This window comes from Scyliorhinus torazame, chromosome 16 (genome assembly GCF_047496885.1).
Source record: "Scyliorhinus torazame isolate Kashiwa2021f chromosome 16, sScyTor2.1, whole genome shotgun sequence".
Taxonomy (NCBI): Eukaryota; Metazoa; Chordata; class Chondrichthyes; order Carcharhiniformes; family Scyliorhinidae; genus Scyliorhinus; species Scyliorhinus torazame.
Window position 1 is genome coordinate 113,566,591 of NC_092722.1, and position 24,563 is coordinate 113,591,153.

A 24,563-nucleotide genomic window follows, 5' to 3' on the forward strand; every position below is an offset into this window, starting at 1 on the left:
GAAATAGGGCCTTGGTGCTCATGCCACCGATTTGCCCGTGTTATCCCCGTCAGACACTGTTCGGGTCAAGATCCCTGATGGAGGCTGGTCAGCTCCAGCTGTCGTTGTTCGACAGGCTGCCCCCCCCGCTTGTACGTTGTGCGCCTGGCTGATGTTTCTGTTGTGCGATGAAACAGACGGACACTGCGCGAAGTTGCCTGCCCGCAACCACATTCTTCTCCGTTTCCTTTTGTTGTTTTGCCACCTCCTGATACCTTGACTCAGGAGGCCACTAGTCAGGCTTCAATCCCGCCCATCAAAGCGCTGTCGTCCCCACCACCACCTCTCCAGCGGTTGACCAGGATCAGACGCAAGCCACAGATTGGACTTATGAACATTTGTTCTGTTTGCTATGTTCTGTGTTCTCGCATTAGACAGCTGTTTTCACGTGTACATATGTTCACATTCGCTGCATGTATATATGTTAATATTGGCATATTCTTGTAAATACGTTCACATTTGTCATCCAAACATTTAAAAAAAGATGTCTTGATATGCGGACACACACATAATGATATACAGATAAGCAGCTGATGGACACAGAGAACAGGACATGAGCAATAAGCAGGCAGGACACTGAAGAGGTGGGATCTGACTATAAAAGACACGAGGCACACATAGTCCACCTCTTTCCACTGATGAACATCTAGAGTCAGTCAAGGGTGTTGTTACAATCTCACACCTCCACCACGTGGCTAAGAGTTAGTCTGGTTCTGTCAGAGTAACCACACTTAAGTTAGCAGAAACTCGAACTCACAGATAACTGTGCTATTAGTTCAATAAACCTGATTGAACTAACTTCAAGGTCTGGAGTATCTTTCTGATTTAAGCTGCATCCAGTTGCAGCCAGTGTTAGACCAGTGTACCTAACACAACAGGACCCTGGCACTGTGAAGCTACCGTGCTGCCCCTAGGGATTCTATTGTTTGAGTTTTAATTTTTACAATATTTTGTGGCAGCTGAGATTGGGAAAGCAGCTCAGTGGCACCCATGATCAGTCTTGTCCCATCTGATTCAGAACCTCAACTGGGGAAGGTCACCTTACACGTGACGTCGTGGGTCGGTCGGGAGCCTGCGCAGTGCGAGCCGCCAGGTCCATGCGACGTCATGGGACGGCCAAGAGCCTGCGCAGTGCAGGCCGCCTGGGTCCGCGTGACGCTTGGGTCGGCCGGGAGACTGCGCAGTGCCCTCTGGAAGGCTGTGGTTGTATTACGTTGGGCTGGCCGGTCGGCTGGTGCAGTTTGTTACATTGTGACTGAAGCCGGGGAGATGAGCAAAGCGGGGAATCCGCAATCAGTCAGAGTGATGGGGAGCAGCTCTACTATGAAAGGTAACGGGGGACACTGCACTCCTGCTTATTGTTTGCAGGTGATGAGGTGTTTGCAGGGCCTTCTCTCTCTCTCGGCAAGGTGGGAAGTAGTGGGCTGGCGGAGTTTTGCTGCGACAGTGTGCAATCCGCCAGTCATCCTCCATAAGGGTTGAAGGTCAGAGTCACTTTCCGAAACCTGCGAGCCTTCCCTGGCTAATATGCACAATCCACACTGTCTAAAGAGCAAAGGGACTGCAGCAAATGTCTGGAAGCAGCTCCCAGTGCAGAGTGAATGATTTGCTCATGGTAGTCTGCTGCTGACATTGCCACATGACGCCTAACTCAAGTCAAAGGTTGTATCTGTTCCAATCTCCTCTTCATTTCCACAGATTTTCTTTTAACCAAGAGAAGCTGTTAAAATCGACTTTATTATTGAATGCGGTTGGTCTTAAGGAGTCAAACAGTGTGCATTAACTACCGCAGTGCAGTCCTGACAATCATCAATGTGCTGTAAGAATAAAGGATTTGGTTGTGGTGTGATGCAATTGTTTAACGAGCTTTCTTTTCCTTATTTTCTGTTAATTTATTTACATCTCACTGTATTGGCAACCCAGACTATTTGTGTGGTTGATGCTTTGTCTAAACATGTATTAATCGTGTGGGTAAGCACAGGTTGCAGAAGCCTGTTGATTCACTTGTGAATTACTGCACTCTGCAGTTCATGGTCTTGTATAGTAAACTTGGTAAATATTGAGATATCTGTATTAATGACTTGTAACAATGTGTTGTGGTAGAGTTTTACAGCAAGGAAAGAGCATGCATGCCAATGATGACCATCCAAGCACCTAACTATTTATTCTAATCACATTTTCAAGCACTTGGTTCCTGCCTCTACTACCCTTTCGTTCAGTGAGTTCCAGATTCTAACCACCCTCTGAGTGAAAAAGTTTCCCCTCACATCTCCTCTAAACCTCCTGCCCATTACCTTAAATCTATGTCCCCTGGTTATTGACCCCACCACGAAGGGGAACAGTATCTTCCTATCCACCCTATCTGTGTTCCTCAATTTTATATATAGCCTTCTCTGTTTCAGGGAAAACAACTCCGGCCTATCCAGTCTCTCTTGATAGAGACGATCCAGCTTCGGCAATATCCTGGTAAATCTCCTCTGCATCCCCTCTCCAGTGCAATCATTTCCTTTCTATAGTGTGGTGACCAGAACTGTACACCAAACTCCTGCTGGGGCCTAACCAGCGTTTTATACAGCTCCAGCATAACCTCCCTTATCTTATATTCAATGCCTTGATTAATGAAGGGAAAATCCCTTAGGCCTTCTTAACCACCTATCCTGTTGTCGTCAGAGATCTGTGAGCCTGCACACCGAGGTCCCTTTGATCCTCTGTACTTCCCAGGGTCTGACCATTCATTCCATATTCCCTTGCTTTGTTGATTTCCCAAAATTCATTACCTGACTTTTCATGCTTAAATTCCATTTGCCACTCTTCTGCCCATCTAACCATCCCATCTATATTGTTCTGTAATCTTAAGACCTCGCTCCTTACTATTTACCACGCCACCAATTTTTGTGCCATCTGCGAACTTACTTAGCATGCCTCCTAAATTCAGATCATTGATGTATATTACAAACAACAAGGGACACAGCATGATCCCGGCAGAATACCACTGGACACAGGCTTCCATTCACAAAAACAACCTTCAGCCATCACCCTCTGCCTCCTGCCATTGCCAGTTTGGGATCTAGTTTGCCAAATTGTCCTGCATCCCATGGGCTCCCCTTCATCCATATCCCATGTGGGTCATGGAAGTGCTTTCTTATTTAAGGTGTTCAGTATGTCGGTAAACCTGGTAGTACAAAAGGCTTGGTTGCTCCACATTAGTGCAAGTAACTTGCATTGCCTATGGAGTACTACTGCATTTACAAACAGTTGTATGTCCAACTACATAAGAGAAATTCAACAAGAGTAGCATAGTGTGTCAAATGTTCTTTTGCTGAGGCCATAGCAGGTTGCTCAGTATGTCTTCTTGGGCTTTGCTTAGGTTTTGTACCTCACTGTCATTTTGTTTGCCTTTGCTTCCAAAGCTCCAGTGGTTTCAGAATGACAGGCATGAACGAGAATCAATGACCTTGGTGCAATCTTTCCGCTGGCACCTTTTAATAACAAGGTTATTCCTAGGAGTTTGTCACTTTAGTTTAAAAGTTGTTGGAAGTTTAAGTATGCCGTGTAAATTGACCTGTGCACTTGCTGTTAAGTCAAAGTAAGATGCCTACTTCATATCAGCTCTTATGAATTCATTACATATTTACATAAAGTAATGTTTTTTGGTTAGTATAATTTATCAATTTTCTATCAATCAGTCTCTAGGAATCTACAGTTAATAAATGTACTTGTTAATTGTTAACTGAATTAATACTGAGGTTTTGCTGGTTTACCTGTAGCACTCTTGTCCCTAATTCAGAAGATTGAGAATTCACAAACGCAGGCTGGAATTTGTGTTTGTTTTTGTACATATGTTTATTAAGAATTTTTACCAGAATTTTCAAACAGAACTTCGCACATTGGATTCCTCCCGTACATATCAGTTTTCCGGATCGTTTGTTTTTCTTGCTCAAATGCCCCCCCCCCCCCCACGAAGAACCCCCCCCCCCCTTCCCTATCCCTCCCTCTTCTCCACCCCCCCCCCCCCCCCACCCCAAGAAAGAGATGTGTCGTCCCCCCCCCCCCGGTTGCTGCTGCTGTCGACCGAACTCCATCTAGCGCTCCGCGAGATAGTCTAGGAACGGTTGCCACCGCCTGGAGAACCCCTGCACAGACCCTCTCAGGGCAAACTTTATCCTTTTCAACCTGAGAAACTCTGCCATATCATTTATCCAGGCTTCCTCACGGGGGGTGCTTCGCATCTTTCCACACTAACAAGATCCTTCGCCGGGCTACCAGGGACGCAAAGGCCAGAATGCCGGCCTCTTTCGCCTCCTGCACTTCCGGCTCGTCCGCTACTCCAAATAGTGCTAGCCCCCAGCTTGGCTTGACCTGGACTTTCACCACCTTAGATACTGTTCTCGCAACTCCCCTCCAGAACCCACCCAGTGCCGGGCATGACCAAAACATATGGACATGGTTCGCCAGGCTTCCTGAGCACCTCGCGCATCTGTCCTCCACCCCAAAGAACCTACTCAGCCTCGCCCCCGTCATATGCGCTCTGTGAACAACCTTAAATTGTATCAGGCTAAGATACGAGGAAGAGGAATTAACCCTACTTAGGGCATCAGCCCATAGACACTCCTCAATCTCCTCCCCCAGCTCCTCTTCCTATTTACCCTTCAGCTCCTCTACCAAATCTCCCCCTCTTTCATCTCCTGGTATATCGCCGACACCTTGCCCTCTCCGACCCATACGCCCAAAATCACCCTGTCTTGAATCCCCTGTGCCGGGAGCAGCGGGAATTCCCTCACCTGCCGCCTCACAAACGCCCTCACTTGCATGTACCTGAAGGCATTTCCCGGGGGTAGTCCAAATTGCTCCTCCGGCGCCCCTAAGCTCGCAAACGTCCCATCGATGAACAGGTCCCCCATTCTTCTAATCCCTGCCCGATACCAGCTCTGAAACCCCCTGTCCATCCTTCCTGGGACAAACCGCTGGGTATCTCTGATCGGGGACCACACCGAGGCTCCCATCGTGCCCCTATGTCGTCTCCACTGCCCCCAGATCTTTAGCGTTGCCGCCACCACCGGACTCGTGGTGTACCTTGTCGGCAAGAGCGGGAGCGGTGCCGTCACCAGCGCCCCCAGGCTTGTTCCTTTGCAGGACGCCATCTCCAACCTCTTCCATGCCGCCCCCTCTCCCTCCATCACCCACTTACGGATCATCGCCACGTTGGCTGCCCAGTAGTAGCCACCCAGATTCGGCAACGCCAGCCCTCCTCTATCTCTACTACGCTCCAGGAACCCCCTCCTTACCCTCGGGGTCTTGCTCGTCCACACAAATCCCATAATGCTCCTGCTTACCCTCTTAAAAAAGGCCTTGGTAATCACAATTGGGAGGCATTGGAATACAAAAAGAAACTTCGGGAGGACCACCATTTTAATCGACTGTACCCTGCCCGCTAGCGAGAGTGGCAACATGTCCCACCTTTTAAAGTCCTCCTCCATCTGTTCCACCAGCCACGTCAAATTAAGCTTGTGCAGTGCCCCCCAGCTCCTAGCTACCTGGATCCCCAAGTATCGAAAGCTCCTTTCCACCCTCCTCAATGGTAGGTCATCTATCCCTCTTCCCTGATCCCCCGGATGCACCACAAAGAGCTCACTCTTTCCCACATTGAGCTTATAGCCCGAGAACTCCCCAAACTCCCTTAGGACCTGCATGACCTCAACCATCCCCTCCACTGGATCCGCCACATACAGCAACAGGTCATCTGCGTACAGCGACACCCGCTGCTCCTCTCCCCCTTGGACCACCCCCCCTCCATTTCCCCGACTCCCTTAACACCATGGCCAAAGGTTCAATTGCTAATGCAAACACCAGGGGGGACAGGGGCACCCCTGCCTCGTCCCTTGATACAGCCGGAAATACTCCGACCTCCGCCGGTTTGTGACCACACTCGCCACCGGGGCTCTATACAGGAGCTTAACCCAACTAATAAACCTCCCCCGAACCCGAACCTCCTCAACACTTCCCAGAGATACTCCCACTCTACTCGGTCAAAGGCATTCTCCGCGTCCATAGCTGCCACTATCTCCGCCTCTCCCTCCATCGATGGCATCATAATCACATTCAGTAGCCTCCGCACATTGGTATTTAGCTGCCTGCCCTTTACAAATCCCGTCTGGTCCTCGTGAATCACCCCCGGGACACAGTCCTCAATCCTCGTAGCTAACACTTTTGCCAGCAATTTAGCATCTACGTTGAGGAGCGAGATCGGCCTATACGACCCGCATTGCAGTGGGTCCTTATCTTGCTTCAGGATCAAAGAGATCGTCGCCTCCGACATTGTCGGGGGCAGCGTCCCCCCTCCCTTGCCTCATTGAAAGTCCTTGCCAGCAACGGGGCTAACAGGTCTACATACTTTCTATAGAACTCCACTGGGAACCCATCCGGTCCCGGGGCCTTCCCTGCCTGCATGCTCCCCAGTCCTTTAACCAGCTCCTCCACCCCAATTGGCACCCCCAAACCAGCCACCTCCTGCTCCTCCACCCTCGGGAACCTCAGTTAGTCCAAGAATCGTTGCATCCCCTCTTTTCCCCCTGGGGGCTGGGACCTATACAGCTCCTCGTTGAATGCCTCATTCACGTTCACCGCACTCCGCACCGTAGTTCCCCTTCCATCCTTGACTCCACCTATTTCCCTCTCTGCCATCCTCTTACGGAGCTGATGTGCCAGCATCAGGCTCGTCTTCTCCCCTTGTGCATACATCGCCCCCTGTGCCTTCCTCCACTGTGCCTCTGCCTTTCCTGTGGTCAACAGGTCGAACTCCATCTGGAGACTTCGCCTCTCCCTGAGTAGTCCCTCATCAGGGGCCTCTGCATATCTCCTGTCTACTCTTAAAATCTCCCCCACTAACCTCTCCCTTTCCCTGCCCTCTCTCTTCTCCCTATGAGCCCTGATGGAGATTAACTCACCCCTAACCACCGCCTTCAGCGCCTCTCATACTACCACCTGCACCTCCCCGTTGTCGTTGGCCTCCAGATACCTTTCGATGCACCCACGCACCCTCCCGCACACTTCCTCATCTGCCAACAGTCCCACATCCAACCGCCACAGCGGGCGTTGGTCCCTCTCCTCCCCCAGCTCTAATTCCACCCAGTGCGGGGCGTGGTCCTAAATGGCTATGGCCGAATACTCCGTCCCCCTCCACTTTTGAGATCAATGCCCTGCCCAGAACAAAAAAACCTATCCGGGAGTAGGCCTTGTGTACATGAGAGAAAAAAGAGAATTCTCTCGCCAAAGGCCTGGCAAATCTCCACGGATCTACTCCCCCCATCTGGTCCATAAACCCCTTGAGCACCTTGGCTGCAGCCGGCCTCTTTCCGGTCCTGGATCTGGAGCGATCCAGTGCTGGGTCCAACACCGTGTTGAAGTCCCCACCCATTATCAAACTTTTCCTACCTCCAAGTCCGGAATACGCCCCAACATATGTTTCATGAATCCAGCGTCGTCCCAATTCGGGGCGTATACATTTACCAATACCACCCCCGTCCCCTGCAACGTACCACTCACCATCACGTACCGGCCTCCGTTGTCCACCACTATGTTCTTGGCCTCAAACGACACCCGCTTCCCCACCAGTATTGCCACCCCTCTATTCTTCGCATCCAGCCCCGAATGGAACACCTGTCCTACCCATCCCTTTCTTAACCTGAACTGATCTGCCACCTTCAGATGTGTCTCCTGAAGCATGACCACGTCTGCCTTTAAGTGCGCGAACACTCTGGCCCTCTTAACCGGCCCATTCAGGCGCCTCACATTCCATGTGATCAGCCAGATTGGGGGGCTAGGGGCTTCCACCCCCCCCCCCCCCCCCCCCCCCCCGGCCGACTAGCCATCTCCTATTTTAGGTCAGTCCCGTGCCCGCGTCTCCCGCACCCTCCAGTCCCCCAGACGGGGAACCCCCGCCCCGACCACCTCTTCAGTTCCCCCTCGGCCATTGCAGCAGCAACCCTATTGTCCCCCCTTCTCTTCTCCCCCCCCCCCCCTCCCCACACCCCTCCACGCTAGATCCAAATCTAACTCTTTTGCTCCCCCCATAATACTTCCGTAAGTCAGCTGACTCCTCCTGACCCCGGCTTCCCCCGCCTTCCCGTTGACCACCCCCCCCCCCCCACCCCCCCCGGTGTGGAAATCCCCCCTCCTCCTTGTGCTCCTCCATCTCCCCCCTCCCTAGTGCGGGAAAAAGCCTGCGCTTTCCTAAGCCAGCCCCGCCCCCTGTGGCGCAGCTCATGTTGCGGCCTTATCCTAATTCCCCCATCCCCAAGTCTCCAGCACCGACGCCCACATTCCTCACTGTCCCCCCTTCAAAAACTCTTCCCCCATCCCCATCCATCGTCCCACCCGTAAAACATTCTTTACCCGTGTTTTTACCCATATTTACAACCCTGTATACAGTCAACATCTCCCTCACTACCACAGCCCCTCAGTTCGAGTCCAATTTTTCCGTTATGGATAAAGGTCCAAGCCTCTTCTGGCGTTTCGAAATAGTGGTGTCGGTCCTGGTACATGACCCACAGTCACGCTGGCTGCAGCATTCCGAATCTCACCCTTTTTTTATGCAGCACCGCCTTGGCCCGATTGAAGCCAGCTCTCCTCTTTGCCACCTCCGCGCTCCAATCCTGGTAGACTCTGATCACCGCATTCTCCCATTTACTGCTCCGCTCCTTCTTGGCCCATCTCAGGACACTCTCTCTGTCTGCGAATCGATGGAACCTCGCCACTATCGCCCTTGGCGGCTCACCAGCCTTGGGTCTCCTCGCCAGGACCCGGTGAGCCCCTTCTAGCTCCAGGGGGTTCGGAGAGGCCTCCGCACCCATCAGCGAATGGAGCATCGTGCTCACATACGCCCTAGCATCAACCCCCTCCACTCCTTCGGGGAGACCCAGAATCCGGAGATTCTCCCTCCGCGACCTGTTCTCCAGAACTTTGAATCTCTCGGCCCACCGCTTGTGCAGCGCCTCCATCTTCACCGCCAGGCCCAAGATCTCATCCTCGTTCTCATTAGTTTATTTCTTCACCTCTCGGAGCTCTATCGCCTGGGCCTTCTGGGTCGCCTTCAGCCCCTCGATCGCCAACAGCATTGGCGCCAGCACCTCCTTTTTAAGCTCCTCCACGCAGTGCCTGAGAAACTCCTGTTGGTCCGGCCCCCATGCTGCTCGATCTCCGCCATCTTGTTTTCTCCCCCTCGTTTCTGCCGCTGCTCCGAAGCCTCTTTTTTTGTCCCTCCACTGCTAGTCCCCTCCATACACGACGGAAGGGGGACCTTCCTTCACCTTCCCACACGGGATTACATCAAAAAAGTTCCGTTGGGGCTCCTCCGGAGAGCCCAAAAGTCCGTTCTAGCGGGAGCTGCCGAAATGTGCGGCCGGAAGCTTTCGGAATTTGTGTTCATGGAAGTAGTGTACTATTGGTCTTTTGAAATCCCCCTGCGGAGGTTTGAGCGCACCACCCCAGCTGGAGCGCACTGTACTGAGGAAGTGCTGCACTGTATGAGGTACTGCTGTTAGCCTGAAATGTTTTACTGACCTCCTGGTATGCCCTCTTGGGTGGATGCTAAGGAGTCAATGATATTACTGGAAAAAGAGCAGGGAGAGTTGTGTTTTATACAAGATTTATAATCATCTAGATAGGAATAATATGATTAGGGATAGTCAGCATGGCTTTGTGAAGGGTAGGTCATGCCTCACAAACCTTATCGAGTTCTTTGAGAAGGTGACTGAACAGGTAGACGAGGGTAGAGCAGTTGATGTGGTGTATATGGATTTCAGTAAAGCGTTTGATAAGGTTCCCCACGGTAGGCTATTGCAGAAAATACGGAGGCTGGGGATTGAGGGTGAGTTAGAGATGTGGATCAGAAATTGGCTAGCTGAAAGAAGACAGAGGGTGGTGGTTGATGGGAAATGTTCAGAATGGAGTTCAGTTACAAGTGGCGTACCACAAGGATCTGTTCTGGGGCTGTTGCTGTTTGTCATTTTTATAAATGACCTAGAGGAGGACGCAGAAGGGTGGGTGAGTAAATTTGCAGACGACACTAAAGTCGGTGGTGTTGTCGACAGTGCGGAAGGATGTAGCAGGTTACAGAGGGACATAGATAAGCTGCAGAGCTGGGCTGAGAGGTGGCAAATGGAGTTTAATGTAGAGAAGTGTGAGGTGATTCACTTTGGAAGGAATAACAGGAATGCGGAATATTTGGCTAATGGTAAAATTCTTGGAAGTGTGGATGAGCAGAGGGATCTAGGTGTCCATGTACATAGATCCCTGAAAGTTGCCACCCAGGTTGATAGGGTTGTGAAGAAGGCCTATGGTGTGTTGGCCTTTATTGGTAGAGGGATTGAGTACCGGAGTCATGAGGTCATGTTGCAGCTGTACAAAACTCTGGTCCGGCCGCATTTGGAGTATTGCGTACAGTTCTGATCACCTCATTATAGGAAGGACGTGGAAGCTTTGGAACGGGTGCAGAGGAGATTTACCAGGATGTTGCCTGGTATGGAGGGAAAATCTTATGAGGAAAGGCTGATGGACGTGAGGTTGTTTTCGTTAGAGAGAAGAAGGTTAAGAGGAGACTTAATGGAGGCATACAAAATGATCAGAGGGTTAGATAGGGTGGACAGTGAGAGCCTTCTCTCGCGGATGGAAATGGCTAGCACGAGGGGACATAGCCTTAAACTGAGGGTTAATAGATATAGGACAGAGGTCAGAGGTAGGTTCTTTACGCAAAGAGTGGTGAGGCCGTGGAATGCCCTACCTGCAGCAGTAGTGAACTCGCCAACATTGAGGGCATTTAAAAGTTTATTGGATAAGCATATGGATGATAATGGCATAGCGTAGGTTAGATGGCTTTTGTTTTTTGACTTCCCATGTCGGTGCAACATCGTGGGCCGAAGGGCCTGTACTGCGCTGTATTGTTCAATGTTCTATGAACGGGGTGTTAAGTTGTGGACTATCTGGTCTCTTGGGTGAACATTGATTTAAAAGATCCATGGCACTTTTGGAAAAGGAGGGGAGTTCTTGCTGTCCTGTCCGGTTTTTAGAAGAAGCTACCAAAAAAGTTGATGGGACTTTGGACTTTATCTTAAGGGGTTGGAATGCGAATGAGAGGATGTTATGCTTCAGTTATGCAAAACCTTTATTGGACAGCACTGGGTGTGCATGCAGCGGTACAAGGAACAGCTCACCATCACCTTCTCAAGGGCAATTGGGGATCGGAAATAAATGCTGACCTAGCCAGTGACACCCACAACCCATGAAAGGATTAAAATAAAGACATCCATGCGGAGTACCACATTCAATTTTGGTCACCACCCATGAAGAAGGCCTGGGAGGGGTTACAACACAGATTCATCAGGACGATAAAAGGGTTCAGTTCTGAGGACATGTTGTGTCAGCCTGAGTTTTCCTTGAGTGTAGAAGGTTGATGGGTGATCCTTATAATAAAATGATGAAAAGACAGGATAGAGTGGTGTGTATTACAATTCACTTGGGAAATTTGCGCTGCTGTAGAAACATGCACTGTACACATGCATTTTGCAGTCTGGAGCTATGAATCGTGATTGTGGAGGTTTCAAGTTTCCTTCCATCACATGGCCAACCAGGAATATGGAAATGTGGGGTCAGTTGAAATGTTCAAGTTTGAAGCTTACAGCTATTTGTTGGGGTAACGGTGTCAAAGGATTTGGATTAAAGGCAGATAAATGAAGCTGAAATGGTCCAATAGAAAGGTGGACAGGCTCGAGGGGCCAACACGTCTACTCCAGTTCCTATGTTTACATGGGAACAAGCTAAGTCAAACTAGAGCTAGGTGTTTATGATACTGGACTGGTGGTCCAGATATTTTTAAGTTTAAATTCCTCCATGCTTAGTTTGAAACTATTAGTTTGTGGGCAGAACACCAGAAAAATGACAATGGGGAGGAGGTGATGTAGTGGTATTTTCACTGGACTAATAATCCAGAGACCCAGGGTAATGCTCTGGGGCCGTGGGTTCAAATCCCACTACGACAGATGGTGAAATTTGAATATGTATTTTAAAAATCTGGTATTAAAAATCTGCTGATGACCATGAAACCATCGGTCGAATGTTGTAAAAACCCATCTGGTTTACTAATGTCATTTAGGGAAGGAAATCTGCCAGCCTTCCCTCATCTGGCCTACATGTGACACCAGATCCACAGCAATCTTAACTGCCCCCACTCAAGGACAATTGGGGATGGACAAAAAATGCTGGCCCAGCCAGCGACACTCTCATCCCATGAAAGAATTTTTAAAAATCCGGATTGTTATTTTAAAATCCCAATTTGTGTCCTTTGGAGAAGCCCCACCTGATCTGACATTGAGTCTTTTGTTAATTTATTGCAAAAATACATTTTTAATATAAATTTAGAGGACCCAATTATTATCTTTTGCCAATTTAGCGTGGCCAATCCACCTACCAGCACATCTTTGGATTGTGGGGCCGAAACTCACGTAGACAGGGGGAGAATGTGCAAACTCCACATGTACAGTGACCCAGGGCCGGGATCGAACCTGGGTCCTCAGCACGTAGGCAGCCATGCTAACCACTGCGCCACCATGTTGCCCTTATTGGTTAAAATACTATGAATTGTGTGATGTTGGTTGCTCCTTTTGTTGATAACGAATAGATTAGAAACCTTAGAATAAACACATGCTGGATTTTGTGGGCTGCATGAAGCAATTTTATTCCTCAAAGAAAGCTGCTCGCTAAGCTCTGGAAATCTCTGCATCTCACTTTCCTGTCAACATTTTAAATCTGACATCGAGCAAGTTGATGTCAGCAATCGGGGTAAGCAGTCAATCACATTGAAGTATTCTCACAGACAGTAAACCAGAAAGTTAAAAGCATTGACACTTAAATACTTCACTTTTATTTAAATTTTCAGATTTCAAAATAAATCATAGATTGAATTTCCAAGTAGTTATGAAGCCACTTAAAAATCCAATTACATATCATCACACAAGGCTTAAGTAACCTTTTACAGAGGTCCTTACAGCACGAGATCACAGTGTAAAAGTGGGGGTTTTCATGAATTTACTGAATGCTTAGATATTGCTCTGTGGGACCTCAACTGTGCAGCCATTAGAGGAGGAAAGGAGGACAGCAACTACTGGATTGTTCCATTTTCCTGCTTGTGTACAAAGTCACTAAGTTGCTGTCAAGTTCAGTGGAGTAATACTGTGGAACATAGGAATTCAGAGCAGAAGTAGGCAATTCAGCCCTTCAAGTCTGCTCCGTCATTCAAGCAGATCATGGCTGATCTTTTCCTGGTCTCAAATCCACTTCCTTACCTGTTCCCCATATCCCTTTAACACATTTTAAAAATCAAAATAAATCTTTGTTAATTAAGGGGCAATTTAGCATGGGCAGTTCATCTACCCTGCACCTCTTTTGGATTGTGGGTATGAGACCCATGCAAACGGGGAGAATGTGCAAACTCCACATGGACAGGGGGCCGGGATCAAACTTGGGTCCTCAGCGCTGTGATGCAGCAGTGCTCGCCACTGTGCCGCCCCAATCAAAAAACTATCTTAACTCCTCCTTGAAACTATTTAATGACTCAGATTCCACCGCACTATGGGGCAGCGAGTTCCACAAATTCACCGCCCCTCTGCAAGAAGTAGTTCCTCTTCATCTCAGAGTAACAACCGGAATCGGTAACAGTTTTGCGGTCATCATCAGCCTTTGTGTAGGTTCTGTGTACACTCTGCTTTGTGTGGGTAGAAGAAGGTGAAGGTCAGTAATTATTCTGCATTGGATAGCAGCATTCAATAATTTCACAACCTTTCAGGTTTTCTGTGGACAGAGTTGGGATCGCTGAGGCTGGCTGATGCGTCCTGAGTAAAAATATATATATTTTTTAAGAAAAGCTTCCCAGGTCCTCAATCGAGCATCGTGTAGTCATGTCTTTGTTTTGTTTACTTCTATGTTTAAAAAAAAATCTTGATCAATAAAATTTACAGAACCTGGCTTAACAAAAATAATCAGATTGGGCAATGTCTTCAGTGTTTATTTAATGAACAAAAGTTGCTTCCAGATCATTCACAGGTGATTCCAAGGGTTATTTTTTACTTGCCTGCATTAGGTTAGATAAACAGCAAAGTTTTAATTATAACCCGTGATGCCTCACTTGTATGATAAGCACGGCTTTGCGAGAGAATCATTACTTATGAGATTACTGATTGATTGCTATTAAGACAGGTAATTTTCTGGTACATCTGTGCTCATGTTCATATGGTTACAATGCACACTTTTATATAGCCTTTCTGTAGCAAAAGAATTTGTTTACTCTACATCACCACATGGATTTTATATCCTGCAGAGCGCAGTGATATTCTTGGTTACTCACTCATAAAAGTGAAGTACTGCAGACGCAGGAGATTTGAAATAGAAACAAAGTGCTAGAAAAACCCCGAAGGGTCTGACAGCATCTGTGGCGAGGGAAACAGAGTTAATGTTTTGCGCTCAATATGAATTTTCTTTGGAACTGAAGAGAGGCAGGGCAGATCAGTTCCAAAGAAAAGTCATATCGATTGTGAAACATTAACTTTGTTTCTTTCTCCACAGATGCTGTCAGACCAGCTGAGTTTTTCCAGCATTTGATTTTTATTTCTTGATTACTCCGTTCGTTGACACTAGTTGTGTATTTTTTCACTTCCTGCTACCATTGTATGTAAAGATAAATGGGCAAGCTCCCTGTGATGTGCTATTTGGCATTATTCATCTATTTTATTTCATCCAAATATATTTGTGACCCTTTGTTCTTTGCTGAAACAGAATGGGCTGCAGCGATTTCACTGACCATTGGAGCAGCTGCTGTTGGTTACCTCGCCTACAGAACTTTATACTCCAAAGACAAATGCCGCAAGTCATTGGTTAATCTAGACATCCAGAAGGATACCCCTAAAGTAGTGCATGCATTCGATGTGGAAGACCTGGGAGATAAAGCTGTGTATTGTAGATGCTGGCGATCTAAACGGGTAAGAATGTCAATTTCATTACAGGCCTTGGGCACCTAGAAATATGCAGGGTTACAGACTCGAACTCAGAAGAGCGGAGTTTGGATGAGTTCACTTTCTGCTCATGGTGAATGGGTGAAATGGACTGCACGAGAGGGAGTCGAAGAGTGAACTGCATAGTTATATGGGAAAATGTGGATGGGCATGACGGGTATCATGGGATATATTTCCAAGATACTGGGACTAGTCAAATGGCCCAGAATAGGCTTTGTCGGAACCTGTGCATCCTCTTGTTCTTACTTCAGTCTGTATGTTTTGTTTTCTGACATTTTGTCTCTACTTTATGAGTCAGTCTTTTGCGTCAAAAAATGGAAAATGGGTAACTTCACAAAAGGTAATTCCAAAAGAAATAGTCATAACTTTTAAAAGCTGATGAACAAACAGAAAACTCTTTTTTTTTCGGGATGGGTTTGATTTTAAGAACAGTGTGAGTGAGGAATGGTGTTAATTTTGCCGAAGGTGTCCCATAGCACTGGAATGTGTTGTGATCATAGAATTTACAGTGTGGAAGAAGGCCGTTCGGCCCGTCGAGTCTGCACCGGCCCTTGGAAAGAGCACCCTACTTAAGTCCAAGCATCCACCCTATCCCCATAAACCCAGTAACCCGACCTAATCTTTTGGACACTAAGGGGCAATTTATCATGGCCAATCCACCTAACCTGCACATCTTTGGACTGTGGGAGGAAACCAGGGAACCCGGAGGAAACCCATGCACACACGGGGAGGAAGTGCCAACTCTACACAGTTACCCAAGGCTGGAATTTAACCCCGGTCCCTGGAGCTGTGAGGCAGCAGTGCTAAACTCTGCCACCGTACCACCCCACTGATATCTTAGCTGTTTTCTCATTGCCACTCTGAACAGCACAATGCCACTACCGAAGAAAATGTTGAACACTCTTCCTCGCCAATAGACCAAGCGTCAGTAAATCTGGGACCAACCAGTATCTTATTTTGTTTTTTGGAGAACCAGCAGGTCTCCAGTCTGTTCCTCCTTCGAAGGAGGTGGCAGTGGCATAGTGCCATTGTCACTGGACTAGTAAACCTAGACCCAAGTAATGCTGTGGGGACCCAATTTTAAAAAAAGTCTGATGATGACCACAAAATCATTGTCGATTGTTGTAAAAACCCATCTGGTTCACTCACGTCCTTTAGGGAAGGAAATCTGCCGTCTTTAAATGGTCGGGCCTACATGTGACTCCAGACCCACAGCAATGTGGTTGACTCTTAACTGCTCCCTCAAGGGCAATTGGGATGGGCAATAAATGCTGGCACAGTCTTCAACGCCTATGTCCCATGAACAAATAAAACAAAAACTGCAGGATGCCCATTCTGCTTCGCTAATGACTGGAGGACAAATCAAAGGGAATAAGCCAGACGGATAACTGGGATTGAAGGAAGGAATAAGACCACAAAGGAAGTACCTTAAGGATGCCGGGCCCCAAAGGTACATCGTTCTTATTTTTACATGTGATCGTTTCCCTCTGTTCATGGTCAAAGACTATTCCAATAGGTGACACAGTGGTTAGTACAGCTGCCTCACAGCTGGGACCCGGGTTCAATTCCAGTCTTGGGTGCTGGTGCGTGTGGAGTTTGCATGGGTTTCCTCCCACAGTCCAAAGATATGCAAGTTAGGTGGATTGGTCATGCAAAATTGTCCCTTGGTGTCCAAAGATGTGTGGGTTAGGTAGGGTTACCTCAGGAAGGACATACTGGCACTGGAGCGGGTCCAGCAGAGATTCACACGGATGACCCCAGGAATGGTAGGCCTAACATACGATGAACGTCTGAGGATCCTGGGATTATATTCATTGGAGTTTAGGAGGTTGAGGGGAGATCTAATAGAAACTTACAAGATAATGAATGGCTTAGATAGGGTGGACGTAGGGAAGTTGTTTCCATTAGCAGGGGAGACTAGGACCCGGGGGCACAGCCTTAGAATAAAAGGGAGTCACTTTAGAACAGAGATGAGGAGAAATTTCTTCAGCCAGAGAGTGGTGGGTCTGTGGAATTCATTGCCACAGAGGGCGGTGGAGGCCGGGACGTTGAGTGTCTTTAAGACAGAAGTTGATAAATTCTTGATTTCTCGAGGAATTAAGGGCTATGGAGAGAGAGCTGGTAAATGGAGTTGAAATCAGCCATGATTGAATGGTGGAGTGGACCCGATGGGCCTTACTTCCGCTCATATGTCTTATGGTCTTATGGTTACGGGGATAGGATGTGGGAGTAGGCCTAGGTAGGGTGCACTTTCAAAGGGTCATTGCAGACTCAATGGGCAGAATGGCCTCCTGCATTGTAGGGATTCTATGCAGTGAATGATTGTTCCAGATGAGTTGGAGTTGCCGTCCTATGTCTGGTACCAGTGTAATTATTTTGAGAATAGAATATAGGTAATAATCAACGTAGATAGAAAATTATTTGTCGGTGGAATTCCCAAGCCCAGTTGTGAAGAAGACTGAGACTAGGACATTTTGGTGGAGACTGTTGATTGCTCATTCCACTCTTAACACTAGCCACCCAGTGCTGGCTGACTCTTCTTCCTATGCACATCTGAGTATAATTAAGTAATCCATCTCATTGCTTGTTCCAAAAACCAATTCAAATTCAAATTGAATCTAATTTAAATTGAATCTAATGTATGATCTCCCCAAGCGAGATACAAGATCCCAACTGACAAGAAAAGGCATTGCACCTCATCTGGGGCTTGATCTTAGCCAAAAGACTGAGGAGCGATCCTGCCTAATCATTGACTCTTCCCCTGCCAGGCACAGCACCTGTTCACCTTATTACCTTAAACTACTGGGTATTTAACATCCATCAGCAAAACCAATTGGATTAATCTAACATTAATCTTTGCTGTTGAAATAGATGCACCTTGCTGGAAGGAACAAATTGCATACAGACATTGTTCTGACTATTAATCTATTTTGCTGCAGATCCTGAGCTGGCTGCTCAGAATAAATTATCCACACTAGTTAACTCTGTTTGCAAATTTGGTCACTTCGTTGAGCTCCTGAACTCAAGCTGTTGTTGTCAAGTAAACACTGTTTTATAAACACCAGGAAAACACTCTTCACTGCAAGGAACAAAATGGATGTCACACAAGCACCATGAATGGTGCCAAGAAATTGCAAAAGATCCAAGAGGTCACAGTAGGCTTGTTAAAATGTACAACAAATACTGAGTAGTAACCAACAAAGCTAACAATGCTGAACCTCTTTAGTGCTTTAATTGGATCATGTCTTGGGTACAGCATCCCATTCTGATCATCAAGAAAAATCACCGAGGCGGATCTGTGGTGTTGAAGGTAGAGGGGGAAAAAATAGATATTGGGATTTTGAAGCCTACGTCTTAGGGTGGTACCACTCAATCCTGGTATCCGGAACTTTCCCATCATTGTCAGTCTCTAGGCTCATTCCCTGTCTCTCTCCTTCGCTCTTTTTCTGATGAAAATGGTGTCGCTTTGGAGAATTTTTATTTTATTCCTTTTGAGTTATTAATTTTGCTGATGCTAAAACTGTTTGAGAGGGAATATTACTTGTGTCCCTCCTTATGTGTACTTGGAGGAAGTAATTATTCGGCATGCTTACTATCTTCTGCCTCTTTTGTAACCCTTTGTGCATTTTATTATTCTCACCTTTTCTCTGACTATGCTCCTGTTACAAAATTGTACCATTCTCTTGGAAGTTTCTTGCTGTTATATTTTTTAACCGCAGCTATGTCTTTGTCTTTCCCAAGTCTTATACTACTGCTAATAGTTCTCATCGTTCAATTTAGTTAGGATCATGCTTGCTCAATTATTTACTTTACATGCATATAGAGCATTATTCCGTTAAAGACTTTGCAGTTGAAGTGTTGCAGAATAGCCACCACAAAACTATTTTTGTTTCGCATTTTTTGAAGTGATCTGGTTCCTGGCTTTTGGTATTTCTGAATCCCAGGTCATTTGGGACCGGATCATTCAATGTTTGTTCTCTCTCTTGGGTGCTATGACTTCCATTTTCTGGAGGTTGTCCAGGTCACTTATTATTAGCAGGACCAGATTTCTATTTCCTCACATGGCTTCCCTAAGCACAGGCCATGAAGCTGTTATGCATTCCAATTATCAGCTTACACTGTGAAGCGCTTCGATGTTTATAATTCCTATTCAGCTGATTGAAGTTGCCCATTAAAATAATATTTTGTTCACCTAGGCTGCTTATTTCGGCATTGAACACATTTAGCTCATAGAAGTGCGTTATTGAGGGCAGATTTAACAGGATGTTTACTCTGCTTGCTAAAATCATAGTAGGTATAACATAGTAGCCCTTCCCTCTGACACTGTTGTATAGGCTACATAATACATTCAATGCAAATGCTTAAATCAGAGCCTGGAGAAATTACAAATGCGGGTTAAGCATGCTCTTGGCAGTTAAAAATCCACTGGAACAGCCGTATTCAAAGTCACAAGTTGCACCCTGTGCGACTGACCACGGAGCATTGTCTCTCTTTGTTCTCTTCAGTCTCTCTGTAGCATTTGGCATGTTCAACCACACCATTGCTTCTGTTGTCCAGCTCCATGAGGTGGCCTTTGCTTGGAGACATTTTTAAAAATAAATTTAGAGTACCCAATTCATTTTTTCCAATTTAAGGAGCAATTTAGTGTGGCCAATCCACCTACCCTGCACATCTTTGGGTTGGGACGAAACCCACGCAAACACGGGGAGAATGTGCAAACTCCCAGAGCCGGGATCGAACCTGAGACCTCGGCGCCGTGAGGCAGCAGTGCTACTCGCTGCGCCATCATGCTGCCTGCTTGGAGACCTTTTTACGTATTCAACCCGATGCAGCACAGTCTTTGCCCTGCACTGTTGAGTCAGTGTACTCCAGGGATCTATCATATTGTCTTCCTCATTTGCATGCTGCCTCTTGGTGACATCATACACAGAATCATAAATAGAAGGAGGAGGCCATTCGGCCCTTCGAGCCTGCTCCGCCATTCATTATGATCATGACTGATCATCAAGTTTAATACCCTGATACCGCCTTCCACATATTTCTTGATCCCTTTAGCCCTGAGAGCTAATTCTAATTTATTCTTGAAATTACACAATATTTTTGCCTCAGCTACTTCTTGTGGTAGTGAATTCCACAGATTCACCAGTCTCTGGGTGAAGCCGTATCTCCTCTCCTCAGTCTGAAAATAATAAATATATTTATTATTATATATTACATTTATCATCAAATTTGTGGTATCTGGTTCTACATGTATGTTGATGGCATCCTACACTCGTACTCCGTCATCTTTCTTAACCCATCCATTTCCTCTGTATTCTTGTCTGCTGCTTGACATTCTAGTGAGCCACAATTTCCTTTATGTCGATATTGGGAAGATTTGCTTCGCTGTCACAAATTCCACACCCTCACGAATATTTTTAACTCAATGGGCACTGCCTCTCATTGAGCCAGACTGTTTCCACTGTGAAGTACGATTTGACCCCCAAGCTGAACTTTCAATTCCATACCCCTTACATGACAAAGATGTCCTGCTTCCACCTCTGGTATCACCTATCTCTGTCCCACCTCGGTCTGAAATCCTCATGAATAAGTTTGTCACATCCAAATATGACGACTCTACTGCTCTGGCCAGCCTTCCAAGTGCATAACGTCAGCGAACAATACTCCAGCCCACTTCAAGTCTTGCCCATCCATTATCCATACAAGTTGACATAAGTTGGCTGTCAGGCCCCAGCAATGAAATGTTAAGTTCCCTTTATTAAATCCTTTAATGGCCTCTGACCTTCCTATCTCTAATCTTCTCCACTTGTCAATAGTCTGGAAATTCAGCATTGCCGCAACTCTGGCCTTTGATTCAGCCCATAATTATGCCCCCCATAGGTCCCGTATGCATCAGCCAGCTAGGTCCTAAGCTCTGGAATTTCCTCTAAACATCTATCCTCCTTTAAAATTTCCTCCCTTAAAATCTACCGCTTTATTCAAGTTTTTAGTCGCCGTTTTCAATAACTTCTCCATTGGTACAGTGACATTAACTGGTGATGATGGTTCTGTACAGACCCGTAGGGAAATTAAAGTGCTTTTAAAATGCAAGTTAATCGGTTGCGCTGGCACTGATGGTTTCTCTATTGCTGGACTCCCTTTAAAATTCTACCATTTATATTATATTGCTTCTCCTCATTCTTCTTGGAGGTACCTAAACGCGTCTGAGGTCATGAGCCCGACTTTCTCTTTCAGCTGCTCCAGGTTGGCAAACCATCCCTCCAGAAATAAATCACTCACTCTCTCCAGCCCCTTCCACCCACCAAATGAGAATCCTCTCCACTGTTTACCACATTCCCAAGTTTTCTGTCCGCATACTTCAACGTTTCATTGTCTATACCCAAATGCGATCGAAGAGCAGTGGTCCTAATACTCACCCCTGAAAGATGCCAGTGTAAACTCCCTCCTGTCTGAAAGCAATAGATCTTTTTACTTTAAAATCTCTGATAGGATGTGGGTGTCACTGGCAAGGCCAGCATTTGTTGTCCATCCCTAATTGCCCTTGAGCTGAGTGCTTGTTAGGCCATTTCAGAGGGCAGGTACGAGTTAACCACATTGCTGTGGATCTGGAGTTACATGTAGGCCAGACCGGGTAAAGATGGCAGATTTCCTTCCCTAAAGGGCATTAACGAGCCAGATGGGTTTTGTGACAGTTGATGACAGTTTATGGTCACCATTGCTGAGACTAGCTTGCAATTCCTGGTTTTATTAATTGAATTAAAATTCCACCAGTTGCCATTTGAACGAGTGACCTCAGAGCATTAGCCGGGCCTCTGGATTACGAGTCTAGTGACGTTACTATTGCACCACCATCTCCTCATAAACTGTTCATTACATACTTCTCCTGCCTTCTGTTCATTAACTAGTTCCTTATCCTTGCTGCCACAGCCCCATTAAATCCCGTGGGCTTCAACTTTGCTCACCCTTCTATTTTGTGGCACTTTTATCGAATGACGTTTGAACGTTGACTGCCGTCACCTCATCCATTTTCTCTGTCATTTAGCCAAAAAAGAATCTTATTGCCTGTGTACGTTTAACCCAAAAGTCAGAACCTTATGCATATGAAGCAAGGAACTAACGTTTTCTATCTTTTTTTATTTCAGTTCCCAATGTGTGATGGTTCTCACACCAAACACAATGAAGAAACTGGAGACAACGTAGGGCCACTGATAATCAAAAAAAGAGAGGCCTGATGCAAGGAAATTTTAATATAAAATTATAGAATGTGTTTTGTGTTAATGTACAAATAATTACTGCACACTGTGGTAGGTGTGAAATGAAGTAGATGTAAGATGTGTGATGCAGACCTTAATTTTCATCAAGGTCCATTCTGTAAGACTGGAAACACTAATCTTGGCTTAGATACCATTTGAGATGTTCTTAAAAAATGTCTGTGGTTGCAAGTATTTTCATTCTTGTGTGTGCAACGTAAAATATTGGCATTGTACAATGCAATAAGATAATTTTTTCTAAATTGTAGATGGCAAATACACTATTATTTTGATCATTTTACAAAGTCAGATGAATAAAGGATTGGGAGTTGTTTGAAATCTGCGTGTTATAATTTATCTAATGCCTCGAGGGGGGAAAAAAGATTTTGAATTATATGGCACCTTTCACAACAAACTGATGTGTCAACGCCCTTTCCAACTATTGAAGTACTTCTGAGTGCATGCAGTTAAATAGTATTTGCCTTGGGCTGGATGTAAAACCTGTTGTGCAAGAGCCTAAAGCCTTCTGCTTAGTTCCAATATGGATGGAGAGGAGCATTGGAAAGCAGAAGGGCTCAATGTCCTACTCCTGTGCCTGAGTTCTATGTAGGGGAATGGAAAAGACTGCTGCCTATCTGATCAACTCCAAATTCCAATAACTCAAAAGTGCCTACTGCCTGAAAGAACTGTCTATTTCTGAATTAAACTTTGCCACACTAACTTCTCGGATCAACCCATTCCATATATTCACCACAAAAAATCATTTAAATCAAACCATCCATTACCACTCTTCAAACTTGAGCCCCGTATTCTGGTTCAAGAGATTGGCAGCTTTAGAATTGATATTTCAGAATCTTAATTCCTTGGACAATATTTCCCCTGTGCATTCTCGATCAACGCTCCAATTACTAATAGTTTTTATTAGTGTCACAAATAGGCTTACATTTTTTTCAAATTTAGAGTACCCAATTCATTTTTTCTAATTATGGGGCAATTTAGAATGGCCCATCCACCTACCCTGCATATTTTTGGGTTGTGGGAGTGAAACCCACGCAGGCACGGGGAGAAAGTGCCGTCTCATCACTGTCCGTGTGGAGTTTGCACATTCTCCCTGTGTTTGTGTGGGTTTCGCCCTCACAACCCAAAGATGGGCAGGGTAGGTGGATTGGCCATGTTAAATTGCCCCTTAATTGGCAAAAAATGCCGTATCCACATAATGACCCAAACCAGGAATCGAAACTGGGTCCCTGGTGCTGTGAAGCAACAGTGCTAACCACTGTGCTGCTGTGACACCCTTGCTACTTGCAATTGCACCTTGCTTCATTGCATTAACATAGGCATTAGTTTGATTGGCATTTGTCTATGTTTTGCACAAAATGTAGTTCTTGTGTGTACATGCAAACTTGGAATTAGGTTAACATATAGCAGGACATTTTGAAGCTTTTAAAAAAATAAATTTTAGAGTATCCAATTATTTTATTCCAATTAAGGGGCAATTTAGTGTGGCCAATCCACCTACCCTGCACATCTTTTGGGTTGTTGGGGTAGACCTATGCAGACATGGGGAGAATGTGCGAATTCCACATGGATGGTGACCCAGGGCCAGGATCGAACCTGGGACCTCGACGGCATGAGGCAGCAGTGCTAACCACTGCACCACCATGCTACCCATGATATTTAGAAGCTTCTACGTTTGATAGATTGTAAAATGTTTAACTAGTGTATTCTTGTATTTGTTCATGATTTTCCCCCCTCCCCCCGTTTCTCATGCTTTTGACAAGCATGGTTGGTCATGTCTTTCTGTCCCCCCCCATCTCTGCCCTATTTCCCCCCCCCCCCCCCTACATACGGTAGCCGTATGTTGTGGCTACCCCTCCTGTTCTTTGGCTTCTTAGTTGTTGGCTACAAACAGGTCTTGGAACAACCGAGCGAATGACTCCCAAGGTTTGTGGAAGCCTTCATCCGACCCTCGGATGGCGAATTTAATTTTCTCCATTCGGAGAAATTCCAACAGGTTGGATAGCCAGTCTGTAGCTTTGGGTGGTGCTACTGACCGCCAGCTAAGCAAGATTCCTCGGCAGCTGATTAGGGAGGCACAGGCGAGTGCGTCGGCCCTCCCCACGAATAGATCTGGCTGTTCTGATACCCCGAAGACTGCCACTCTCCGGCATGGCTCCATTCTCATCCCCACCACTTTGGACATTGCCTCAAAGAAGGC

General features: G+C 46.4%; 1 protein-coding gene across 1 annotated transcript; it reads left to right on the top strand.

The window, feature by feature from the left end:
- Positions 1-1,138: 1,138 nt before the first annotated feature.
- On the top strand, positions 1,139-22,684 carry cisd1 (CDGSH iron sulfur domain 1). Its single transcript, XM_072478928.1, has 3 exons — positions 1,139-1,369; positions 14,860-15,062; positions 22,238-22,684. Exons 1-3 carry the CDS (start codon positions 1,147-1,149, stop codon positions 22,325-22,327), a joined length of 516 nt encoding a protein of 171 aa, XP_072335029.1. The 5' UTR covers positions 1,139-1,146; the 3' UTR covers positions 22,328-22,684.
- The last annotated feature ends 1,879 nt before the right edge of the window (positions 22,685-24,563 follow it).

Bases quoted from the DNA above. Each gene is read 5' to 3' on its own strand.
- cisd1 (XM_072478928.1), top strand. From the start codon at position 1,147: ATGGGACGGCCAAGAGCCTGCGCAGTGCAGGCCGCCTGGGTCCGCGTG. The intron at 1,370-14,859 runs GTAACGGGGGAC...TTGCTGAAACAG, and splicing joins GAGCAGCTCTACTATGAAAG to AATGGGCTGCAGCGATTTCA. The intron at 15,063-22,237 runs GTAAGAATGTCA...TTTTTATTTCAG, and splicing joins GATGCTGGCGATCTAAACGG to TTCCCAATGTGTGATGGTTC.